At 40.7% G+C, this 25,166-nt stretch overlaps 1 protein-coding gene across 1 annotated transcript in view; it reads right to left on the reverse strand.

The window, feature by feature from the left end:
• LOC132401346 (dynein axonemal heavy chain 6-like) overlaps nucleotides 1-25,166 on the reverse strand; it is a 545,526-nt gene that overhangs the window by 403,944 nt on the left and 116,416 nt on the right. The window contains exons 13-19 of the mRNA XM_059983475.1: nucleotides 24,623-24,879; nucleotides 19,078-19,240; nucleotides 16,401-16,635; nucleotides 14,956-14,992; nucleotides 11,232-11,332; nucleotides 5,662-5,828; nucleotides 12-359 (exon numbers count right to left, since the gene is read on the reverse strand). Of these exons, the coding sequence (XP_059839458.1) occupies nucleotides 12-359; nucleotides 5,662-5,828; nucleotides 11,232-11,332; nucleotides 14,956-14,992; nucleotides 16,401-16,635; nucleotides 19,078-19,240; nucleotides 24,623-24,879 (1,308 nt within the window). The remainder of the gene's footprint in view (nucleotides 1-11; nucleotides 360-5,661; nucleotides 5,829-11,231; nucleotides 11,333-14,955; nucleotides 14,993-16,400; nucleotides 16,636-19,077; nucleotides 19,241-24,622; nucleotides 24,880-25,166) is intronic.

Consider the following 25,166-nt stretch of genomic DNA (forward strand, 5'->3'; position numbering starts at 1 on the left):
CAAGTACTCACACTTAGCAGTTCACTAGACTTTTTGTAAGCAGTGTTCTTCAGGTGGTTATGCAGTTCATGGATCACCATTTCCAAATAGGGAAAGCAGTCCGCCTGATACTGCTGGCTCACCACTTTCACCAACCGGACCCGTCTCTCCACTGTCATGTTTCTTACACTCATGACATATTCTGTGTAAACCTCCAACATGCTTCTGAATTCCCCTGGGCTCCACTCCTGCTGCCTTACTAAAGCTTCAAGATCCAGATTCATGGCCTGATCCACCATAACAGAGTATTGCTCAAATTTTCTGCTGTACTGTGTTACTTCTGCCATTGAGGCTCTTATCAAATTCTGCAGTTTAGTGAGCTAGAAGCCAAAGATAAACATGTTATGATATTAGTCAAGGAAGAGATCTGAGAACAAGACAAACAAAAGTAGAGAGAGAAATGGAAATTGTGTTGAAGTCCTGGATTTGCAAGAGGTCCTTTCAAGAGATGTTGGCATGCTATTGGTATCAAATATCTTCAGATAACAACAAAGAAGGAAATAACTAGAACTGCTGCATTTAGAGTGTATTACTCAATGATAACATGTACTGAACAGTACAGTCATAATGTACAAGAGCAACTCAGAGACAGTGGGAAAAAGAAATAGAGACAATTTGGGGCAGGAATGGGGAGAACACAAGACCACAAGAAAATAAGAGAAGGAGTAAGCCACTTAGCAACTCAAACCTGCCCCACAATTCAATATGATCATGGCATATTTATTCCTGACCTCAGCTGCTGTGTGCCAGATCTTTGCTATAAAGATATCTGTCCATCTTGAAGTAAGTTGAATTGAATTGACTTTATTACTTACATCCTTCATATTCATGAGTAAAATCTTTACGTTACGTCTCCATCTAAATGTTCAATGTGCAATTATAGTAATTTATAATAAATAGTATGTACTTAAGTACTAATCCACTTCTGTGTAGGGCAGAGAATTTCAGAGATTCAACAACCCCTGTGAGAAGGGATTTCTACATATCTTTATTTTAAATGACTATCTAATCCCACTTTATAGCACCTAGTTCTTCTTCCTGCATATAACAGCTATGTAATTATATCCAAGTACTGTTTAAATATAAAAAGGGTTTCTGCTTCTACTACCCTTACCTGCCAGTTCCAGGACTCCATCACCCTTAGATCTTCTCTAATCCTTCTACAAATTATTTTAGAGGCACAGGGACTGCAGGTGCAGTGTGTCAACCAAAAACATCAACTATACTTTTGCACCATAGATGCTGCCTGACACATTGAGTTCCTCCAGGAGTATTCTACCCAAAGCCTTATATCCAGCCTCTTCTGTCTAATGAAAACAGAGTCATAGACTCATACCATATGGAAACAGGCCACTCAGCTCAACTCATTCACGTTAAACAGTGGGCACCCTTTCACGTTAATCCCATTGCTCAGCAACTGGTCCACAATCTTCTATGCCTAAATGCTTATCAGGTGCATATTTAGACACTTCTTAAATAATCTCAGTAACCCAACTTCAACCATTCTCTCAGGCAGGGCATTCCAGGAGCTCACCACCTCTGGGGAAAAAGATCTTCCCTACATCCCCTCAGAATGTCTTCCCACTTACTCTAAGCCTACATCCTCTAGGTTTATCACCTCCAATATGGGGAAAAAGTTTCCTGCAGTCTACCCTTTCTGTGCACCTCCTAATTTTATATAGCTTAATCATGCCCCTCATAATATCTCCCACTCCAGAGAGAACAGATCTACTACAGCTTCTCCAGTCTGTCATCTTAACTAAACCATTCCATCTCAGAACACCTTCAACTGATCCAATATTTCCTCCTAGCTATGCTCCACTCAAATTTCCTCTATAACTTATCCAGTGTAATGATAGCAGTCACCAAAACAAAAAAAAGTGCAGGCTTAGGTCTATCTGGTGTTACATACTGTTTTGGAATAACCTCCCTTTTTATTCTTCAACAATGTAGCTAAAGAATAAACACCTTGCTGATCATTTTATTAACCATGCCCTTCAAGGTCCTCCTGTTCCCTCCAATCCTCTCAAAACTCTCCCATTTACTGTGATTTTGCACCTCCTAGTTGCATTAACTCACATTTGACTAAGCTGAATCTGTTTTGACCAATGAACTTACAAGTTATATCTGCTACACTTTAAAGCTTTCCTCCTCATTATTAATCAGATTTTTAAAAATATTTTATCATCTATAGGTGTCTTTATCGAGCACCCCCACACCCAAGAGGTGCGGTTGGATATTTAGTGTTTGGAGTACATGTTCATTGATAGTAGTAAATTCAATAAATTGGTTACAGAAAGTATAGAATAGTCATCATCTATGACATAATAAAGGGTGGGTCTGGCTTAAATCACTGAGTGATTTCCTCCTTCTCCAAATGCATATGCTCATAAATAAATACCATAACACAGGTAGACAGGGTACTGAAGACATTTCCTTAACTCAAATACACTTTGGTCTCATTAAGAATAGTCCTGTGCAACATCACCATGTAGCTAAACATTTTGATATTCACTTTTTATTGTTCATTTAATGTTAATGCCTATTTCACTTCTGGATTGGGGGAAGGGTGCCTTTTAATTATTTGAGCTATTTTATCATCAATTAAGATTATCAGACTACACCCATACATTTAGAAAATTTGAGAAATGAACATATTGAAGCATACAAATCCTTGTGGATTGACAGGGTAAATGCAAGGACAGTATTTCCCTAGGCTGGGATGTCCAGAGAATTGGAAGGGTTTGCCCATCCTGATGAGAGCTGAGAATTGATTTTTCACAGAGAGAGCTGTTAACCTTTAAAATTCTCCACCCAAAGGGCTATGTAGGTTCAGTCTTTTAGTATACTCTAAAACAAAGATCAAAGCTATTTGTATGTTAAGGAAATTAAAGGATTTAGGATATGACGGTAATGTGGTGCTGAAGTGAAAGATCACCTTTGGCACAAGGGACCCAGCTCACCCCCTCCTTCTCCTATGCCTTAGGAGCGACCAGTGATCCGTCTTTATATTTCTACCTTTACCTATGACATCTTGGCTAATGAAAATCAACCTTCAATTTGAAAGGAATCATTGTCCAAGGAAAACAGCTGTTTAAAGATTTGAATGCAACTTATATGCCCTGTTTCCTGACCTCCCTCCTAAAAGACTGGGCTCTGATTTTTACATCTATTGGGTCTGACCAATCAACTAACCAATCCCTTGAATATGCAAGATTGAAAATTTCAATCAAATTCCCCCTTAGACATTCAGTCTTCTTGGAATACAATTCTGGTATCAGAGATCTCACTTCCCTCCTGAGATGATAGAGGACCATCTTCTGAAACAACAGCAATTTATATGAACTAAAGCTTCTCACAATGATTTTAACATAACTGACTGGCTGACCGTAATTCACTAGCTTAGATGAGGAATTTGGTCAGAATGAACCTGATGGGCTGAAGGACTTTTTTCCATTATGTATAATTCTTTGTCTAACAAACAGTAAAAGTCCCTACACCTGTCCCCGTGATACACCACTGATCATGGACTTCCAATTACAAACAAACCACCATCACCTCTTCCTCAATCTGTCTGATTTGCTAAACTGGATTCTGTAGGCTTTTGGACCAGTGTCAATAGGATTCTCATCATCAATATACTTAGTCTCCTCCAAACCAATCAGATGTCACTCAAAAGCTTTTGCCCCGATAGCTTCCCAACCACGCATGAGTCTCACAGGCCTGTAACTACTAAGCTTCACTTGCTGCCTTTCATGATTAAAAGAACCACATTTGCTGTGCTCCACTCACCTCGTAACCTCACCTGTGGTCAGCAAAGACTTGAAAATCCTGTCCCAGCAGTCTCCTCCCATAATTCCCACAGATCCAGCATTGTTTTTTTTCTCTTCTCCCCTGTGTTACATAGGACAAAGATGTCCAGCACAGAAACATGCCTTTCATCCCATGGTCTATGTGCTTAACATGATGTCAATTTAAACAAATCCCATCTATCTGCATTGGGTCTATATTTCTATTCCCTGCCTGTCCTTATGTCTGTCCAAATGCCTCTTAAACATCACTATCATCTTTACTTCCACCATTTCTCTGAACAGCACTTTTCAGGCAGCTACCACTCTGGAAATGTCTTTCTTCATACATCTTCTCTAAACTTACCCGTTCTCAACACAACACTACACCTTGTAGCATTTGATATTTCTACCCAGGAAAATGATTCTGACTATTGACCCTTTCTATGACTCTGATAATTTAATTTATTTATGCAAGTTTCCCTCTATTTACTCTTCTTCACACAATAACAATTGTGAATAAAAAGTCTATACCACTCTTTCTCAGCCATCAACAAAAGAATACTTTTCTTTGTTTACATCCTGCAATGGATATCCTCCTCTCCTTCTCCATAATTTAAAAAACTTTAAACATGCCTTTTTTCCCCATTTTGAAGGAAGGGTGTTTGTTACGCAGTGCCAACTCCATTTCCCTCTTGACAGATGTTATTTAGTTTACTGGGTACTTCCAGCATTTCTGTTTTTATTTCAAACAGACTTCCCTCACCAACCCTCTTTAATTAAACCAAGTCTGGTTTACAAGTTAGCTCCATCTATGTTCCATAACCCATAGTTCCTATAACCCAACACCCTCCCTTTCTCTAGCAAAATTTAATTTCACTTTGACAAATTCAATATTGCTCTCATATCAACTGCATTTTTTGGGGGGAGGTGGAAGAGTTCAATTAGAAGTTTTCACCTTTCTAATGTTCTTCAGCGCTCAGGTTGAGTTCCACGTTCTAATCCTGTATGGAACCTTATTAAATATATCAGGAAGTCCAGATAAGCACACCCTCTAGTTCCTCTTTATCTATTCCATCAGTTACAACTCCACCAGATTAGCCAAAAATAGGGTCATATTTCATGGACATGGGCCCTTTGGTTCAACTCGTACATGCTGACTATATTGCCCAACAGTCTCCTAAATTCCAGGGAATAAAGTCCTAGACTATGAAACCACCCTCTCCCATGTAATTCATACCCATAAGTCTAGAAAATATTTACTGGACTCACTATAGTTTAATAACATCTTTACTATAGCAGGGTAACTAAAATTAGACACAGTACTAGAAGTGAAGTGTCACCAACATTTTACTGTGTAACTTACCAACTCCTAAATTCAATACACTGAGTGATGAAGGCCACCATGCGAAACACCTTCTTCACCACCCTGTCCACCAGTGACACTGCTTTCAGCAATCTAACCACTTGCACTCCTAAGTCCCTGTTTCACAACATTCCCCTGGTCCCTACCAGAGTTGAAATTATCAGTCCAGTATTTTAACAAATTGAGCAATAACATGTTACAGACTTTGGTGTCGCCAGGGAAGTAAGTACTTATAGTCCTCGAAATGGTGGTAAACCTTCATGAGTTACGGGAGTCTGAACTGGGAAGATGAATGCTAGTTTAGGTGCCTTTTATGCCAGCGCAGAGTAGATAGGTAAATATTCTGTCTGTGCTGTAAATTTCACATAAGAAAATTCAGTCATTTTTCTTAATAAAAGTTAAATATTTGCAATGTTTGACCAAATGAAATCACACAGATAAATTCTGATGGGTTAACTCTTGACCTACGTGTTGTTGGTAGATTGGATCTTGGCCAAACAGTATGTCAGCGTTGAGCGAGAACCGCTTTGTCTTCTTTGCTTCCAATTCCTGATCACTAGAGAGCTTCATTTCATACAAAGACTGTGAGTTAAACATGGACAAGCAAGGTTCATTGGTAAAGGAGACCAGCTTGGCTGAAATAACAATGGTTGATTTCACATCAGCACATTATTCATGAGAAAATGGAATTAGAATTGGTTTATTATTGTCACATATACTGAGATACATTGAAAAGCTTGTCTTACATACATACTTGTTATACATGCAAGGGGTTTCTTGTTTTATGTTACTGCAAAGGTTTCTTTGTTATGTTAAAAATAAAAAAGCTTCTTTGCTATGGTAACTGCTGAGAAAGTGCTTTTCTCTCACAGCTTGTTTGGGTTAAAATTACTGATAACGAGAATTGTATTCATTTGTTAATCAATTGGGATAGATGTTATTCTTTCTTGTAGGTCTGTAAGCTATTGTTTTACGGGCTTTGGGGAGAAGGCGCGATGGGGATAGAGAGAGGAGATGTGATGCTGTAAGCTGGGCGACGGAACGGACCCCAAGCGGGAATCCGAGGCCCAGGGTCTTCAGCGAGGAGAGGAGATGAGGACAGATTCATGTGGAGCACCTGGTTGACCACCGTTGTTAGTCCCAGGCAGCGGGTCGAGGAGGTCGGAGGGGATCAAATGGTGGCCAGAAGACTTCGTTAACTGAACTCCAACGGTTGTGCATGAAGTGGTTGGACTTTGATAAGTTTGGCGCCTTTTACTTTTCCTTTTATATTAGACCATAAGACAAAGGAGCAGAAGTCAGCCATTTGGCCCATCGAGTTTGCTCTGTCATTTCATCATGAGCTGATCCAATCTCCCCTTCTGTCCCATTCCCCCACCTTCTCACCATAACCTTTGATGCCCTGACTACTCAGATACCTATCAATCTCTGCCTTAAATACACCCAATGACTTGGTCTCAACTGCCGCCCGTGGCAACAAATTCCATAGATTCACCACCCTCTGGCTAAAAAAAAATTTTCACATCCCTGTTCTGAATGGGCGCCCTGCAATCCTCAAGTCATGTCCTCTCATTCTAGACTCCCCCACCATGGGAAACAACTTTGCCACATCCACTCTGTCCATGCCTTTCAACATTCAAAATGTTTCTATGAGGTCCCCCCTCATTCTTCTAAACTCCAAGGAGTACAGTCCAAGAGCGGTCAAACGTTCCTCATATGTTAACCCTCTCATTCCCGGAATCATTCTAGTGAATCTTCTCTGAACCCTCTCCAATGTCAGCACATCCTTTCTTAAACAAGGAACCCAAAACTGCACACAGTATTCCAAGTGAGGTCTTACCAGTCCCTTATAGAGCCTCAACATCACATCCCTGCTCTTATACTCTATTCCTCTAGAAATGAATGCCAACATTGCATTTGCCTTTTTCACCATCGACTCAACCTGGAGGTTAATGTTAAGGGTATCCTGCACGAGGACTCCCAAGTCCCATTGCATCTCAGAACTTTGAATTCTCTCCCCATTTAAATAATAGTCTGCCCATTTATTTCTTCTACCAAAGTGCATGACCATATACTTTCTGACATTGTAATTCATTTGCCACTTCTTTGCCCATTACCCCAATCGATCTAAGTCTCTCTGCAGACTCTGTTTCCTCAGCACTACCGGCCCCTCCGCCTATCTTTATATCATCAGCAAACTTAGCCACAAAGCCATCTATTCCATAATCCAAATCGTTGATATACAACTTAAAAAGAAGCAGCCCCAACACAGACCCCTGTGGAACACCACTGGTAACTGGCAGCCAACCAGAATGGGATCCCTTTATTCCCACTTCTCTGTTTCCTGCCGATCAACCAATATGTAACTTTCACGTTATTCCATGGGCCCTTATCTTGTTTAACAACCTCATGTGCAACACCTTGTCAAAGGCCTTCTGAAAATCCAAATACACAACATCCACTGCATCTCCTTTGTGTAGCCTACTTGTAATTTCCTCAAAAAGTTGCACTAGGTTTGTCAGGCAGGATTTTCCTTTAAGAAAACCATGCTGTGTTCTGCCTATCTTGCCATATGCCTCCAGGTACTCCGTAACCTCATCCTTGACAATCGACTCCAACAACTTCCCAACCACCGATGTCAAGCTAACAGATCTATAATTTCCTTTTTGCTTCCTTGCCCTCTTCTTAAATAGCGGAGTGACATTTGCAATCTTCCAATCCTCCGGATACCAGGTCAGAATCTATCGACTTTTGAAAGATCATTGCTAATGCCTCCGCAATCTCCACTGCTATCTCCTTCAGAACACGAGGGTGCATTCCATCTGGTCCAGGAGATTTATCTACCCTTAGACTATTTAGCTTCCTGAGTACTTCCTCTGTCGTAATTGTGACTGCACATATTTCTTTTCCTTAACACTCTTGAATGTCTGGTATATTGCTGATGTCTTCCTCAGTGAAGACTGATGCAAAGTACTTGTTCAGTTGCTCCACCATCTCCTTATCTCCCATTACAATTTATCCAGCATCATTTTCTATCAGTCCTATATCTACTCTCACCTGTCTTTTACTCTTTATATACTTGAAAAAGCTTTTAGTATCCTCTTTGATATTATTTGCTAGCTTATTATATTGTATCTCTATTAAGTACATAGTTCCAGTACGATCTATAAAGTGTAATTATTTAATCACATATGGTGTACTGTCTGTTATTTGGCATGGTGGGGACTTCACACAGCATCTACACAAGCTGATTACTCAGTTTGGTGGGGCCGAAGGCTGCTCCTCCTAAACGGAAGTGAGCTGAGCGAGCCTGAGGCCTACCAGGGGGCTACATACAGATGAAATCATTATACGGGCATTGAGGTAGAACACAGTTAAACAGTAACAGAATGGAAAATGAAGTGTACAGCCATAGAGAAAGTGCAAGTCAGATAAACAATCAGTTGTAAGGTCATAATGAAGTAGATTCTAAGGTCAAGAGTTGATCTTATCGCACTAGGGAACCATTCAATGGATTTTATAACAGCAGGTAAAAATGTCCTTGAGCCAGGTAGTATATGCTTTTAGTTTCTGCCCAATAGAATGGGGAGATAAGAGGATGTCCAAGAAGGCTGGGATCCTTGATTATGGAAAGGTTTATAAGTAGAGAGCTACTAAAAATGCAAAGAAACTCCTTCTGGAATTAAATGCTGTCACAAGAACACAGGAACAGAAGAGCAGAAAGAGGCCATCAATCCCTTCAGCTTATCATGCCACCTAATATGATTATACCAACCTCAATTCCTCTTTTATGTCATTTATCCATACCCCTTTATTTCTCAATCTATCAGATACCTATGCAGTTCTACTTTACATAGTTCTGATATTTCAGCTTCCACCTCTAGGACAGAGATTGAATGGCTTGTCATATGAAGAGCATCTGCTGGATCTGGGCCTCTATTCACTAGAATTCAGACGAATGAGGGGTGACCTCATTGAAACCAATCAAATGGTGAAAAGCCTTGATAGGGTAGATATGGAAAGGACGTTTCCTATGGTGGGAGAGTCTAAGACCAAAGAACACAGCTTCAGAATAGAGGGGTGTCCTTTTCGAATGGAGATGAAGAGCAATTTCTTTAGCCATAGTGGTGAATCTGTGGAATTCACTGCTGCAGGCAGCTGTGGAGGCCAAGTCTTTATGTATATTTAAGGCAGAGGTTGATAGAATCTTGAAGGTCAGGTCATGAAGGGTTATGGGGAGAAGCCAGGAGATTGGGGCTGAGAGCAAAATTGGGTCAGCCATGTTGAAATGGTGCAGCAGACACAGTGGGCCAAATGGCCCTAATTCTGCTCCTCTTATGGACTTATGGTATTATAGAGAAAACATTTCAACATCTATCCTGCCAATCCCCCTGAGGATATTATATATGTAAATTAGGTCTCTCCTCTGACTTCTAAATTCCAAGGAATGCAAGCCCAAGTCAATTCGTCTTTCTTGCTTGGATAACCATTTAGCTCCAGGAATAGCCTGGTGAATCTCCTTTGTATTCAGGGTGAAGCATGGAAACCAGCACTTCACTCCATTTCATCCGTGCTGGCCAAGATGCACATCTAAGCTAGTTCCATTTGCCTGCATTTGGTCCATAGTCCTCTAACCCTTTCCTATTCATGTACCCATCCAACCATTCTTTAAACATTATAGTTATAACCACCTTCCACTGTCGGAATTTCCTACGGTAGTTCATTCCACATAGCCATCACCTTGTGTGGAAAAATATACTCCTCAGATCTCCTTTTAATTCTTTCACTTCTCAGATGAAACTAATACTCTCTGTTTTAGATTCCCAGGCCCTGGGGAAAAGACTGACTTTCTACCCTACCTATACCCCTCTTGATTTTATAAACCTCTAATTGTTACCTTTCAAACCCCTTTGATCCAAGGAAAACAGGCTCAGCGTTTCCAGTCTTTCCATATAACTCCTGCCCTTCAGTGCAGGTGGCCTGCCTCCAATGTTACTGGATTTTTTTTTAGTAAGGGGAACAAAACTGAACACACTATCACAGGTGGGGCCTCACCAACACCCTGTAAAATTGCAATAAAACCTCCTAATGTTTAAACACCAACCCCTTTGCAATAAAGGCAAAAACACTATTTGCCTTAACTACTTGTTGGACCTGCCTGCTAGTTTTCTGCAATAGATGCACTAGAAAACCTAGAACCCTCTGAACTTCACTTACTTTACTCTCTGTACTTACAGTAGATAATAATAATCAGCCTTTTTATTTCACTTATCTAAGTACAAGACCACCCATTTCCCCACATTGTGACATGACAGTTGACAATGTCCCATCACAAATATTCAACATATTTCTACAACCACCACCCACTTGTGAGCCTGACCCTTGCCCAAACCCCAATACTTACCCTCCAACCTAAAAGCAAGCCCTTGGCTCACATTTGCTTTGGCACATTGATCCCTCCCCCAAAAAGATAGTCCTTTTTGTGGGGATAAACAGTTGATGTTTTGGGTAGAGACTCTTCATCAGGTCTGATGAAGAGTCTCGGTCCGAAAAGTGGACTGTTTATTCCCATCCATAGCTGCTGCCTGACCTGCAGAGCTCCTCCAGCATATTGTGTGTATTCCTCTAGATTTCCAGCATCATCAGTTCCTCTTGTGTCTAGTCCTTTTAGTGTTTGATATGTCTGATTTATAATGAAGGCTGCTGACCTTTGATCTAAGCATTCATTTGCCCACAGGCCTAGGCCACTTTGATGTCTTTGGAACTCCTTGGCACAGAGCTGTGGAGAAGAAATCTTGTGTATATAAAGGCAGAGATAAATTTTGAATCAGAAAAGGAATCAAAGGTTATAGAAAAAGTGATTTGAAATTATCTAAAATGACTTCCTTGCTTTTATTTTCAGTGGCGCTGTTTACAAACACAAGTACCCTGTTTCTTAAGTGCCTATTAAATTGCCCATTCATCATTCATGTATGGATACATATTCTGTGAATTATTTTAACATTTGAAATGACAGACTCTGGTTATTTGTTCCTTACCAACGATCTCTTCTAGCACTCTGACTATATTATGTACTTGTGTCAGTAGATCTTCTGATGTGGGCGACAAGATATATTGAGCAGGATGCTTATATTCAGACCTGGAGATTGAAAATGCATGGGTTTATCACACAAATACATTTTGCTGTTGGTTCAGCAAAACCTAGACAAATCCAATGATCTTAGGTACTGAGTCATTCACAGATCTGGATAGACAATTGAACAAAGCAAATATATTGATCATGGTTAGAAATGAAGTCTATATCTGGAGTTGTCCAATCAATGGGCTAAAAGAGGACTTTTAGAAAGAGAGAATCTTATCAGAGGAATGTATGAGCTGTGAAATTTAGACAGTGAGAAAGTAAGAGCACAAACAAAGGAATGTAAAATTTATGAAAGGCAGAAGTATAGGACACACCTGGAAGGTCAAGCTGGGCAAATACCACAGGCAAAGACCTATAGCACAAATGAAAGCAAATTACATTTTGTTGTAGTCTGAGGGCTGCAGTATGATCAGACAAAAGATGAGGTGCTATTCATCAAGTTTCAATCAGCCTCTATATAACAGTGGAAGAGGCCTCAGACAAATCGGTCAGAGTGAGAGTGGAAGGAGATTTGAAGTGGCAGGCAACTGGGTGTGCAATGTACTTTCTTCAGATTGATTCATATTTCCCACAAAACAGTCACAGAATCTACATCTAGTTTCCCCAGAGTACAGACCATATTGTGAACACTATAGCAAATACACTAGATTAAAAGTGCTTCACCAGGAAAAACTGCTCATGTCTCTGAATGGTGAGTAGGGAAAAGGTAAAAAGACAGATTTTGCATCCCCTGTGGTTGCATTGAAAAGTGTCATGAGAAGGGTAATGGATGATATGGATGAAAAAACTGACCAGGAAGTCATGAAGGGAATAGTTCCTCCAAAATGCTATAAAGAAAGGGGAATATATATTTGGTGGTGGAATCTCTATAAAGGTGGCAGAAACTGCAAAGGATAATTTGTTTAATGCAGTGGTGGATGGTGATGTGGAAGATTAGAATGAGAGTAGGCGTATAGGAAATAGATGATCAAAGCAAAAGAAAGATATTTTATACCATTTACGTCTCATTATCAGAGCAATTACAGCAGAGATGGAGAAACTGGGGGAATGGAATCCTTATACAAAGCAGGGTGAAAGGAAGTGTGGTTAAGTTCGCTGGGGAGATCTGTGGGCTTCAATAAATGTTAATGGTTAGTCTATCCTTTGAATTGGAAACAGAGAAATCTAGAAGGGAAAGGAAGTGTCAAAGATGGTTTATGTGAAGATGTGAGAAGGATGGAAATTGGCAGCAAAATTAAAGAAGTTCAAGTTCTATACAAATGCAGGTAACAGAACCAATGAAGTCAGCAAGGAACTGAAAGGGTGGACAAATGGGACTTAATAAAACAGAGCAAAAAATGCTAATATGCTGGGATATGTTGAGAATAAGGAGAAAGTAGTGATGGGTCTTCTGAAAAGCATTAAGGTGGATAAATCCCCAGGGCCTGCTGGCACATATCCTAGAATATAGAAAGATGTAAGCGAGCAGATTGCTGGAGCCATGACAAAGACCTTTATGACCTCAGTAGCAACAGATGAGGACCTAGAAAGAGAACCAGAGAGTAGCAAATGTGGTACCTTTGTTCAAGAAAGGAATAGACATAATTAAGGTAAGTATAGGAGAGTGACCCTCGCCCCAATGGTAGGGAAGCTATTGGTGAGGATACTGAGGGATAGGAATTATGGGCATTTGGAAAGGCATACTCTGCTTAGAAACAGTCAGCATGGCTTTGTGAGCGGCATGTCTTACAAACTTGATCACATTTTTTATGTAAGTGCCAAAGAAGCTTGAGGAGGGAAGGCAGTGTACACTGTCTACATGAACTTCATGAAGGCAATTGGGCAATTGAGAGGGTCCCTCGTGCTAGGTTGAGTCAAAAGATAAAGTGTGGCCTCATCATGATAGTGGAGGAGGCCATGGATAGATATGTCAGAATGGGAATGGGAAGTGGATTTAAAATGGTGGCCACTGGGAGATCCTGCTTTTTCTGGCAGTCAGAGTGTAAGTGCTCGGAGAAGCAGTCTCCCAACCTATGTCAGATTTTACCAAAATACAGGAGGCCACACAAGGAGCACTGGACACAGTATATGACCCCAACAAATTCCCAGATGAAGTGTCACCTCTCCTGGAAAGACAGTTTAGGGCCCTGAATGGTAATGAGGGAGGTGGTGTAGGGGAAGGTGTAGCACTTGCTCCGCTTGCAAGGAAAGGTGTCAGGAGGGAGATCAGTGGAGAGGGACGAACGGACAAGGAAGCCCATTTTAATTCCACTTCCCATTCCCATTCTGCTAAGCCTATACATGGCCTCTTCCTCTGTCATGATGAGGCCACACTTAGGATGGAGGAACAACACTTTGTATTCCATTTGGGTGGCCTCCAACCTGATGGCATGAATATTGGTTAATCGAACTTCCAGTAATGCCACCTACCCCCCCTTCATCACTTCTTATCCCCTTTTCCCTCTCTCACTTTATCTCCTTGCCAATCCATCGCCTTCCTCTGGTGCTCCTCCCCCCCACCTTTTATTTCTTCCAAAGACTTCTGTCTCTTTCACCAATTTACTCCCTAGTTCTTTATTTCATCCCTCCCCCTCCAAGTTTCACCTATCACTTTGTGTTTCTCTCTCCCCTACACCTACGTTTTAAATCTGCTCCTCAGTTTTTTTTCTCCAATCCTGCTGACAGGTTTCAGCCCAAAACGTCGACTGTACTCTTTTCCTTGATGCTACCTGGCCTGCTGAGTTCCTCCAGCATTTTGTATGTATTGCTCAGATTTCCAGTATTTGCAGATTTTCTCTCATTTGTCATAGAATTAAATAAACTGTTCTCAAAGGGGGCGGGAATGGAGGCACCTAAGGCATGGTTAGACAAGTCATTGTAAGTGTCAGGGAAGATTTGGAAAATGTTTGGTAAGAATTACACCATTGTGGGCTTTAATCAGTACAGACCTACAGTATAAAAGAATATAAGTCACGTTGAACCTTTGTAAAGCACTGGCTCCGCATCAGTTAGAGTGTTATGGCCAATTCTTGTTGCTTCATATAGAAAGAAAGTGATGGCATTGAAGAAGATCCAGATGACATTTTTTAGATTTGTCCCTGAAATGTGGATCTACAGTTACAGATTGGAAAACTTGGGACTGGAGAAGACTGAAGGGAAATTTGATAGAAGTATATAAAAGAATGAGAGGTCTGCACAGAGTAGATAGAGGGTAGTTGTTTCCATTGGTGGAGAGGTTGAAGAGTTGAGGTCTCTGGTATAAATTAAATTAAAGCAACTTGGGTAAAGTACCATGGACCAAATGGCTTCCTTCTGGGCTATAACCAGACTATAATTCCACCTATTCTGATTCCCATAATCAAAATTTAGCAAACCACAATCCCATTACAAAACACCATCACCTGTGCCCCATCAATGATCATCTCCCTAACCCATTTTAATAATCCCTAATCTTTCAACCCATGAAACTCTCCTCCTGACAGTCAAAGACTCAGACCTCCTCCTCCTCCTCCAAATTCCATCATCAACAATAAATCCTCTCAAGTTGTGACCTCTTCAGATGACTAATACTCTGTCTGCCTACACAATTTTTACGGTAAAGGTGCTTTGTTATGAAGCAGTTCCTTGATCTCTCCACTTACCCTTCTTCCATCTCTTCCTGAATGTCTATTCCACTTTCTGTAAAAATAACATGTTAGATGCTCCTTGTTAAACAATCTGCTCACATATCATAGGCTTCATTTTTGTATATACAATCAGCCAAGAGTTACCAGATCCATATCAATATAATCCCTCTCACACATAAATATGCTAATGCATGCACACTCTCATACACACCCAGATACAACCCAACACTAAAACACATATAACACACACAGAATGCTGGAGGAACTCAGTAGGCCAGGCAGTGTCAAAAGAGTATAGTCAATGTTTCAGTCAGAGACCCCTCATCAACATCCACTGTACTCTTTTCTATAGCTGCTGCCTGCTCTGCCGAGTTCCTCCAGCATTTTATGTGTGTTGCTTGGATTTTCAGCATCTGCAGATTTTCTCTTGTTTGTGACCAAAATGGGGCAATCAGAATTGCACCAAATACTCCATAAAATGTTATGAAGAAAAGGTTCTTACTATTCCTTGTCTATTTTCTTCATTACTATAATCTGGTTACAATACTTAGCTACTGATAATTAATTAGATTAAATTAGATTAGATTAGATTTGATTTTATTGTCATTGTGCCAAGTAGATATACAAAGCCAAATGAAAGCAGTTAGCATCTAACCAGAAATGCAAAGAACAGTGTTATTTACAAAATAACTGTGAATAAAAAGTAAGTGCTACAGCACACAAATATAAAAGTACTGAGACAGTACAATATGGATGCAATACAGCTTAGTGCCGTGATGTGAGGTTCAGCAGGGTCACAGTCTCAGGGAAGAAGGTCCTCCTGTGCCTGCTGGTGCGGGAGTGGAGGCTCCTTTAGCACCTTCCGGATGAGAGGAGAGTAAAAACTCCGTGGTTAGGGTGAGATACATCCTTGATAATGCTTTTCGCCCTGCCCAGGCAGCGTTTATGGTAGATGTTCTCAATGGTGGGCAATTGGGTGCCGATAATCTGCTGGGCAGTTTTCACCACACACTGGAGTGCTTTGCGGTCCAATACGGGACAATTGCCATACCACATCGAGTTGCAGTTGGTGAGTATGCTCTTAATGGTACAGCAGTAAAAGTCCGTCAGTATCCTGGGACAGAGGTGAGCTTTATTGATGCTCCGCAGGAAATAAAGGCACCGTTGCGCCTTTTCGATCAGGATGGAGGAGTTCAGGGACCAGGTGAGATCCTCGGAAATGTTGACACCAAGGAATTTGAAGCTTGATACACGCTCCACTACAGTTCCATTGATGTAGATGGGGATGTGAGTGTGGCTCCTAGCATGCCTTAAGTCCATATTTATTAATTAATTAGTTCCTTCTGTAAATTATTCCCTGAATGAGTAAAATAATCCATCAATATGTGACTGCAGTACACTTATAAGCTATAGGTTGAACTTAAAAACAAAGCTGAGATTTTGCTTAAAAGAATTTGTACCTGAAGTATCCTGGAGACTGCAATCTATATCCCTTGATTCATCAGAAATCTGTAAGCGGTCAAAAGATTGCCTGACTTTAGCTGTCCGACACACTTTGTTACGGGCTCGGCATTTAGCCTTTGTGCTGTCTCGAGGAAGGATTATATGTTTAGATGGAATGTCAAGCGTCAAATTTACAATGAACATTGGTGCCATCGTCTCTGTCTTTGTCTGCTGTTTAACATCTTGGAGTACCTGCAGAATGGAGATAAGTGGTACATTCATTTGGCAGGTTAATGCCATGCAGCATGTTTCTCATCAGACTTCACACTGAACAAACACAAATCTCAAGTTTATTTGACTGCAAAAGGCAGAGCTTATTACTGGTAACTCCAGGACAGAAGCAACTTTTTTTTTAGGAAGAATAAGCTTTGCTGAGATGGTGATTAAAACAGGACAATGACCAACAATTGATTCATCCAGTTAAGGATCATAAAGCTCGCCACACTGTTCAGGGGTTAGCTCAGGAATTTGCTAACCAGGTTTGCTGGAATTTGGAGAGACACACATATCATTTTCATTTTGCACACCTTTTTTCAGAATCACAATCAGATTTATTATCACTGACATAAACGGCATGAAATGTGTTGTTCTGCAGCAGTAATATAATCCAAATGACTATTTCAGAGGGTGTGTGTGTTGTGCTGTGTCCTTGCCTGTCCTTCCTCATGCATGGCTCCATGTTGAAGCTGGCAAGAAATGGAAATTGAAAGCTGCTTGCTAAGGTAGTACAAAATAGAATTAGGAAGCTACAGGTGAGTCTCCAGGCAAATCTTACAGACTGATCCACTAACAGCAAAGAAAAATCAATGCCTACTTCTCTATCTATTTTGGTCAGTCTGCATTTGGAGCATTGTGTGCAGTTCTGTTCGCTGCATTACAAGAAGAATGTGAAGTCTTTGGAGAGAGTGAAGAAGAGGTTTACCAGAACGTTGCCTTGATAAGAGAGCAATAGTTATAAGGAGAGGTTGAACAAATGTGGAACAGGCTGGCAATGAAAGCAATATAGTAACGTTCAGGAGGCATTTAGACAGGTACATGAATAGGAAGGAAATTAAGGGAAACAGACCATGTGCATAGAGATGTTCAGTTTATATTGGCAGTATGTTTGGCACAAACATCCTGGGCTGAAGGGCCACTTTCTGTGCTGTTCTGTGTTCTACAGCAGGTTCCTCAAGGTACCAGAATGGTAAGCTTCTGAGACCTGGACTACATACAACACATAACTCAACTCACTGGAACAAGGCCAGAACAATGTTTCCACAAAATCCTCCAAGTTAACTAGAAGAACAAGTGAATCAAGGTTAGCATCCTTGCCCAGCCAACAATTTCAGCTCTTAGGCCTTGGTTACACTCAGCCAGTTGCATTAGGCTTGCCACATTGTTCACATATCTGACACCAGACCCGAAAACAGTCACCTTCCTTCCAGCTCTGTCAAGGGAATTAATTACCAAGCAAACAGAGAAAACATTTCAATGATATGTAGAAAATTCCTTGATGAAGTGCAACATTCCTACTGGGAACCTTTAGCCGATGACCATGCAATATGGAGAAAGAACATTTGGGATGACATAGAAAATCTCAAGCATCAGGAGCAGACTGAGACTACATATGTATTGGATGGAGTGGACCACCTGACAAACCTTCTAAACTGTGACCCCTAGTTTTAAATTGTCATAGAAGAGGAAATATTCTTTCCCTATCCAACCTGTAATGACTTTCATTCAAGTCTTCTCTTATCCTTCTAAACTCCAGCAGACACAGGCCTAAACTGCTCAAAAGTTTCTCTTAAGGCAGCTTGATCTTCTAGATATGAGTCCAGTAAACCTTCTCTTTACTGCTTCCAGGTATTAATATCTGTAAGACTATACACAGTACTGCAGAATTGGTAGCATCAATTACACAAAACTCCTACTTCTTCATTCCATTCTGCCAACAATAAGTAGTAACATCCTATTCGCTTTCCTGATTACTTGCTCTCTGTATGCCAGCTTTTTGCACATCAAGCACCAGGACACCCAGCTCCTTCGATATTGCTGAGCTCTGCAATCTCCCAACATTTAGATGTTTATTTTAAATTTTCTTCCTAACTATACATATTTGCATTTTTCCACATTATACTCCATTTGCCAAGTTCAGAGGAGTATTACAACATTGCACTGCCACCAGGACTCCCTTCCTTCATGGCTTTAAAACCAAAGTCAAAGTCAAGTCTATTTTCATCTGCACAAGTACACGTATACACAGCTGCAAAGAAAAACCTACTTACAATGTCATATGCACATAGCATTATATAACCAGCATACACAAGAAAAACAAAAATACGTCCATTTTAGTGCAAAATGACTGAAGGATCATAATGCTGCTGCATTAATAATTAGAGCTGTTCTGTTTGTTACTTCCCTTCTTGAACCTAGTGGTGTGGGACTTCCTGCCAAATGGTAGCTGTGAGAAAGTGGCATGGCCCAGATACTGGAAATCTTTGATGATGGATGATGCCTTCTTGAGGCTACACCTCCTATAAATACTATCGATGGTAGGGAGGAATATACCTGTGATGTATTTATATGATTTATATCCATTACAATATTGAAGCGTTGCACTGTTAGCCGATCTCCCTCACCTTGCAGCCTTACCTGATCCATATCCATTGCACCTTGATCAGTGAGCTCCTCAGGTTTGCTTTCATTTGTATCTACTCCTTTGCTTGTTTTATAGTCCTGAGAAGAAGTCTCTGAATCACCCAGTATATTACGGAGGCGCCTGTCCAGCTGTGCCCTTATTTTATGTGGGAAAGTGCTAAAAGTAGAATTACAACAAATTTACAAACAAAATCATAGCTGGAGCCTTGTGCAATGTCCCCAAAGGAATCCTTACATTGTAAAAAGTAAACCACTACTTTCCAAACCATGTTTTGGAAGACAAATCTGAATTTTTACTGCAGGGACATCCAGTGATTTGTTTGAATGTCTATCAATGGAATTTATTGGACCCTGTTCTCACTTAAAAGATTTCGTCCCTGAAGGCTTGATGGTGGTGATGGAGTAGGTGGCTTTCAGGTTAATAAGCTTATAGAGACACAAGTGACTGCGGATGATGGGGTGGGGGGGGTGCTTCTGACATAATTCTCACACCCCACTCATTTGCCTATCATCCCCCCTCACCTGGATCTACCTATCAGCTGCCAGCATTTGCTCCACCCCTTACTCCCCAGCATTTTTATACTGGCTATGCTCTTCTTTCTTTCAGTCATATGAAGGGTCTGAACAAAATGTTGACTGTTTATTACCTTCCATATAGCTGACCAGATGAGTTCTTCCAGGTGTTTGTGTGTTGCCAATAAACTTACAGCTTGGCTAGCAATCCAGAGATATGATTTTAAACCTTGCTTTAGCAATGGTGGAATGTACTAGCAGTTAAAAAAATAATTTGTAATTGAATTTTTAAAGAAAAAATATCCTGAGTAGTGTGGATCATGAAATAAGCAGATTATTGTCAAACTCAGTTGGTTCACTCAAGTCCTTCTTGGAGAACATCTGCCATTCTCACCTGGTCTCTTCGGTATGCGACCCAGACCCAGTCAGTAAGTTTGGCTTTAGCTTCCCTCTGGGCCCAGCAACCTACTCAATTACTATTATATTAATACAGAGAAAGAGAAATGCCAGACAGACTACACAGCATTTAGCAAATCACCAAACTTGGACATAACAAGTCACTCCAAGTCTGATTGACCTTCTCGTGAATACCTGGGGACTGTTGTCTAAAGTCAGAGGGCTAACCCACAGATTAGTCAAACAATGGACTGACGTGGAAGCTAGTGAGTTCAGGGAAGAGAACAGTGTTGTCATGAAACATCTATATTACAAAAGAGTAGGTATTGGTACTGTTAAAACATATAGAGATGGCTAAATCCCCAAGGATTGACCAATTGTGTCCGAGGAACCTGTGGGAAACAAGGAAAGGACCCCTGCCAGAGATGTAATCATGGGTGAGGTAACAGAAGACATGAGGGTGGCTAATGTTGTGCCTTTATTTAAGATGGTCTACAGAAAAAAAAACAGGGAATAACAGTCCAGTGAGCTCAACATCAGCAGTGTGGAAGTTACTGTAAGAGATTCTGAGAAACAGAATCTATCTGTTTGGCAAAAGGTGACCATAACTATGTGTGCGTCTCATGAGTTTGACAGTTTTTTGAATAGGTAACAAAGGGCATTGACAAAGGAAGAGCGATAGTTATTGTCTACATTGACTTTATAAAGCCTTTTGTCAAGGTCCCCATGGGTAGTCTAGTCCACAAGGTTAAAAGGATCTTCAGTGAGCTTGTCAATAGATACAAAACTGGCTTGGTAGTAGAAGTCAGAGGGTGATAATGAAGGATTGTTTTTCAAACTGAAGGCCTGTGACCAATACTGTACTGGGTCCTCTGTTGTTTGTCATATATATTAATGATCTAAATAAGAATATGGATGGCATAATTAATATATTTGCAGATAACACCAGAATTGATGACATAACAAATAGGGAAGAAGGTCATCTAAGATTACAACAGGATACAGATCACCTGGGAAAATGGGTAAAGAAATGGCAGATGGAATTAACTCAGAGGTGTGAAGTAAATCTTGGTAAGTTCACCCAGGTTGGGACGTACTTAGAACCCTGGAAAATTTTGTAGAATGGAAGAGACCCAAGGGTACTATTACAAAATTCCCTGAGAGTGGCAAAACAGGTAGACAGGTGGTGAAGGTGGTTTTTTTGAAATGAATTGAATTGACTTTATTACTTGCATCCTTCATGTACATGAGGAGTAAAAATCTTTACGTTACATCTCTGTCTAAATGTTCAATTTATTGTAAGTTATAATAAATGGAATGTACAACCGGACAGTCAATATAACATAGAAATACAATTGTATCAGCATGAATTAATCAGTATGATGGCCTGGTGGAAAAAGCTGTACTGGAGCCTGTTGGTCCTGGCTTTTATGCTATGGTACCATTTCCCGGATGGTAGCAGCTGGAATAGATTGTAGGGTGACTTGGGTCCCCAAATATCATTCAGGCCTTTTTTTTCACACCTGCTTTTGTAAATGTCCTGAATAGTGGGAAGTTCACATCTACAGATGCGCTGGGCTGTCTGCGCCACTCTCTGCAGAGTCCTGCGATTGAAGGAAGTATAGTTCCCATACCAGGCAGTGATGCAGCCAGTCAGAATGCTCTCAACTGTGCCCCTGTAGAAAGTTCTTAGATTTGGGGGCCCATACCAAACTTCTTCAACTGTCTGAGGTGAAAGAGGTACTGTTGTGCTTTTTTCACTGCACAGCCAGTCCGTACAGACCACATGAGATCCTCAGTGATGTATATGCCAAGGAACTTGAAGCTGTTCACCCTCTCAACCCCAGATCCATTGATGTCAATAGGGGTTAGCCTGTCTCCATTCTTCCTGTAGTCCTCAACCAGCTCCTTTGTTTTTGCAACATTGAGAGAGAGGTTGTTTTCTTGACACCACTGTGTCAGGATGATGACTTCTTCTGTGTAGGCTGCCTCGTTATTATTTGAGATAAGGCCAATCAATGTAGTATCATCAGCAAATTTAACAGATTGGAGCTGTGGGTGGTGACACAGTCATGGGTATAGAGAGAGTAAAGGAAGGCTGGGTTTTGGTGCATTTGCCCTTATTAGTCAAGGAAGTGAGTACAGTACATGAATTGGGATACCACGTTACAACTGTACAATAGTGAGATCCCACCTGGAATATTGTGTACAGTTCTGGTCTCCATGCTATAGGAAGGATGTGATTAAAAAATATTCGTGAGGATGTTGCCCGGACTGGAGGGCTTGGGCAATAAGGAGACACTGTAAAGGTTGGATCTATTTTCCCTGGAGTATAGGAGGCTGAGGGATGACCTTACAAAGGTTTACAAAATCAAGAGGGGCATAAATAACATGGATGCATCACTTTCTCTCACCTCTTCTCAAGGTAGTATTTTCCTTATGAACTATTCAAATATATTCCAATATTACTTTAACAATTTCTTTAAAATGACAATTGACATGATTATTTTTTAAAATCACACAATTAACTTCAATTAAACTTTTATCATTTCACTAATCAAGTTAGGTTATTGTTAAAGATGTAGCTAGATCTGTTATACTATTGTTACAATGTTAATAACAAACTCAGAAACTTTGATCAGACTTAACTTAAAGTTCGATATACAGGTAGTTCACGAGTTACGAACGTACGACTTATGGACAACTCGTACTTATGAACCAAGGAAGGAGAACGCCATCCACCATTTTAATTCAGATCGCAATGCCGTCCACCATTTTAAGTCATTGCCATTGGCACCATGTTAAGTGTTTAACTTTGTATTTGGCTTAAGTTTTTCTTAGTAAGATTCATCCTGACCCCAGCCACCCCCACCCAACGTTCCGGTTGGCTGGTGGCGCAGTGAGATCAGCAAGTTCGATCCAGTGACAGACCGCTCCCGTGCTGGGTTGATGTCCATCCACTGACTCCCGTACCATCCGTGCCAGGTTGATGTCGAGCTCGCAACTCAACCTTGTTAAAAAAAAACACTGCCACCTCCAGTTTAAATACCCACGCAGAATATTGTGGAGGATCAAATACCCAAACCCAGCACAGCCCCCACTTGTCCCATTTAGCCTGTCTCAGTGCGGTGGTCCTTAGGACCCAGCAGACCTCGGGAGCCGGTGGAGGTCGGGACCCACCGCCCGCAGTGTTTCTGTTCCATTGACGGGAAGCGATCACGATTGAAAATAAAGTGGAAATAATAAAGCATTTGGAAAGAGGTGAAACACCATCGGTCATTGGAAAAGCATTAGGCTACAGTCGGTCAACGATCGGAACAATTTTAAAGGATAACGGAGAATAATAAGTGAGAATAATGGAGCATGTGAAACGCCCTGCCCCGATGAAAGCTACAATTATTACTAATCAACACAGTGGTTTAATTATTGGAATACATACACTTCTTAAGTGTTTTATATGCATAGAAAGGTAATATATATACTATATACTAAAACAAACATTTCACGAACTGACGCTAAGTAATACTGGATGTACTTGTTCCGACTTACTTACAAATCCGACTTAAAGATGGACTCAGGAACAGAACTCGTACGTAACCCGGGGACTGCCTGTATTTTCTTTTATTTTGTAGCATAATTTTAAATTATTGCTATATTATAACCATATAACAATTACAGCATGGAAACAGGCCATCTCGGCCCTTCTAGTCCGTGCCAAATGTTTACTCTCACCTAATCCCACCGACCTGCACTCAGCACATAACCCTCCATTCCTTTCCTATCCATATACCTATGCAATTTTTTTTTAAATGACAATATCGAACCTGCCTCTACCACTTCTACTGGAAGCTCATTCCACACAGCTACCACTCTCTGAGTAAAGAGATTCCTCTTTGTGTTACCCCTAAACTTTTGCCCCCTAACTCTCAACTCATGTTCTCTTGTTTGAATCTCCCCTACTCTCAATGGAAAAAGCCTATCTATTCCCTTCATAATTTTAAATACCTCTATTAAGTCCCCCCTCAACCTTCTACAGTTCAAAGAATAAAGACCTAACTTGTTCAACCTTTCTCTGTAACTTAGGTGCTGAAACCCAGGTAACATTCTAGTAAATCTCCTCCGTTTATTGTGTCATTTAAATCATTAATGAATGCTATGACTACTCGAGGCCCCAGTTCAGCTCTTTGTTAGATACCATTAGTCATCGAACCATATAACACAAATACAAGCTCTTTAGCCAATGAATCCATAGTGCCCACCCAGCTAGTCCCAATATCCTGTGTTCGGGCCATATCTCTTAAGCTCTGACCCTCCATGTACAGTATGTATCCAAGGGCTTCTTAAATGACACCATTGTACTTGCCCCAACCACTTCCTCTTTCAGCTCATTCCATATACTCACCACCCTCTGCATAAAAAAGCTGCCCTTTAGATCCCTTTTAAATCTTTCCTCTCACATTCTAAATCTATGCCCCCTAGTTTTGGACTCCCCTTCCCTGGAGAAAAGGCAGCAACCATTCATCTTATCAATTTAAAAACATTTCTATAGCATGTTCCTTCTCTCAATTAAAATTCCAAATGGCACTATATATTTTTTCCAGTACCTAGTGGGATTGAAGCACTTACTCACCTCAGCAGTTGTTCATTCCTTCTTGCATCTGTTGAGGTCACTGCATATGAAGCAGTCATGGCTTCAAGTAATAGCCGGACAGCAGTTTTCACCAGTCGACTGAGAAGCTCTTGGAAGAGGTGATCCACCAGTTTCAGGAACCTGATGAATACCATGAGGAGGGGTCTTGACTCCACAATCTCAGTAAATGTTGGCCTCTTGCTCAAGTCACTGGGTTCTGCTACGAATAACTTCCTGAATCCTTCTGCTGTGGCTTTCTGCAGTGTTGGAGTGCAAGAAAATTACAAGCATAAATCAGAAATTCCACTTTGTGTTGATTTAACAAAATGAGCTTAAATCCAAGACCCTGTAACTCAACAGGAAATGCAGCTGAGGTAAATGCTAGGTCTTACTCACTCAAGGTTTATACAATGCACCAGTTATTTAGGACAAATAAAAGGTTTCTTCAATGGAATTCTGCATCCCTGGAGATTGTGCACACTTGGGGAATCCAACATATGGAATGGAGCAATAAAGTGGGATCAATGTAAAAATTCATCTGTAA

Source organism: Hypanus sabinus, chromosome 10 (assembly GCF_030144855.1).
Source record: "Hypanus sabinus isolate sHypSab1 chromosome 10, sHypSab1.hap1, whole genome shotgun sequence".
Taxonomy (NCBI): domain Eukaryota; kingdom Metazoa; phylum Chordata; class Chondrichthyes; order Myliobatiformes; family Dasyatidae; genus Hypanus; species Hypanus sabinus.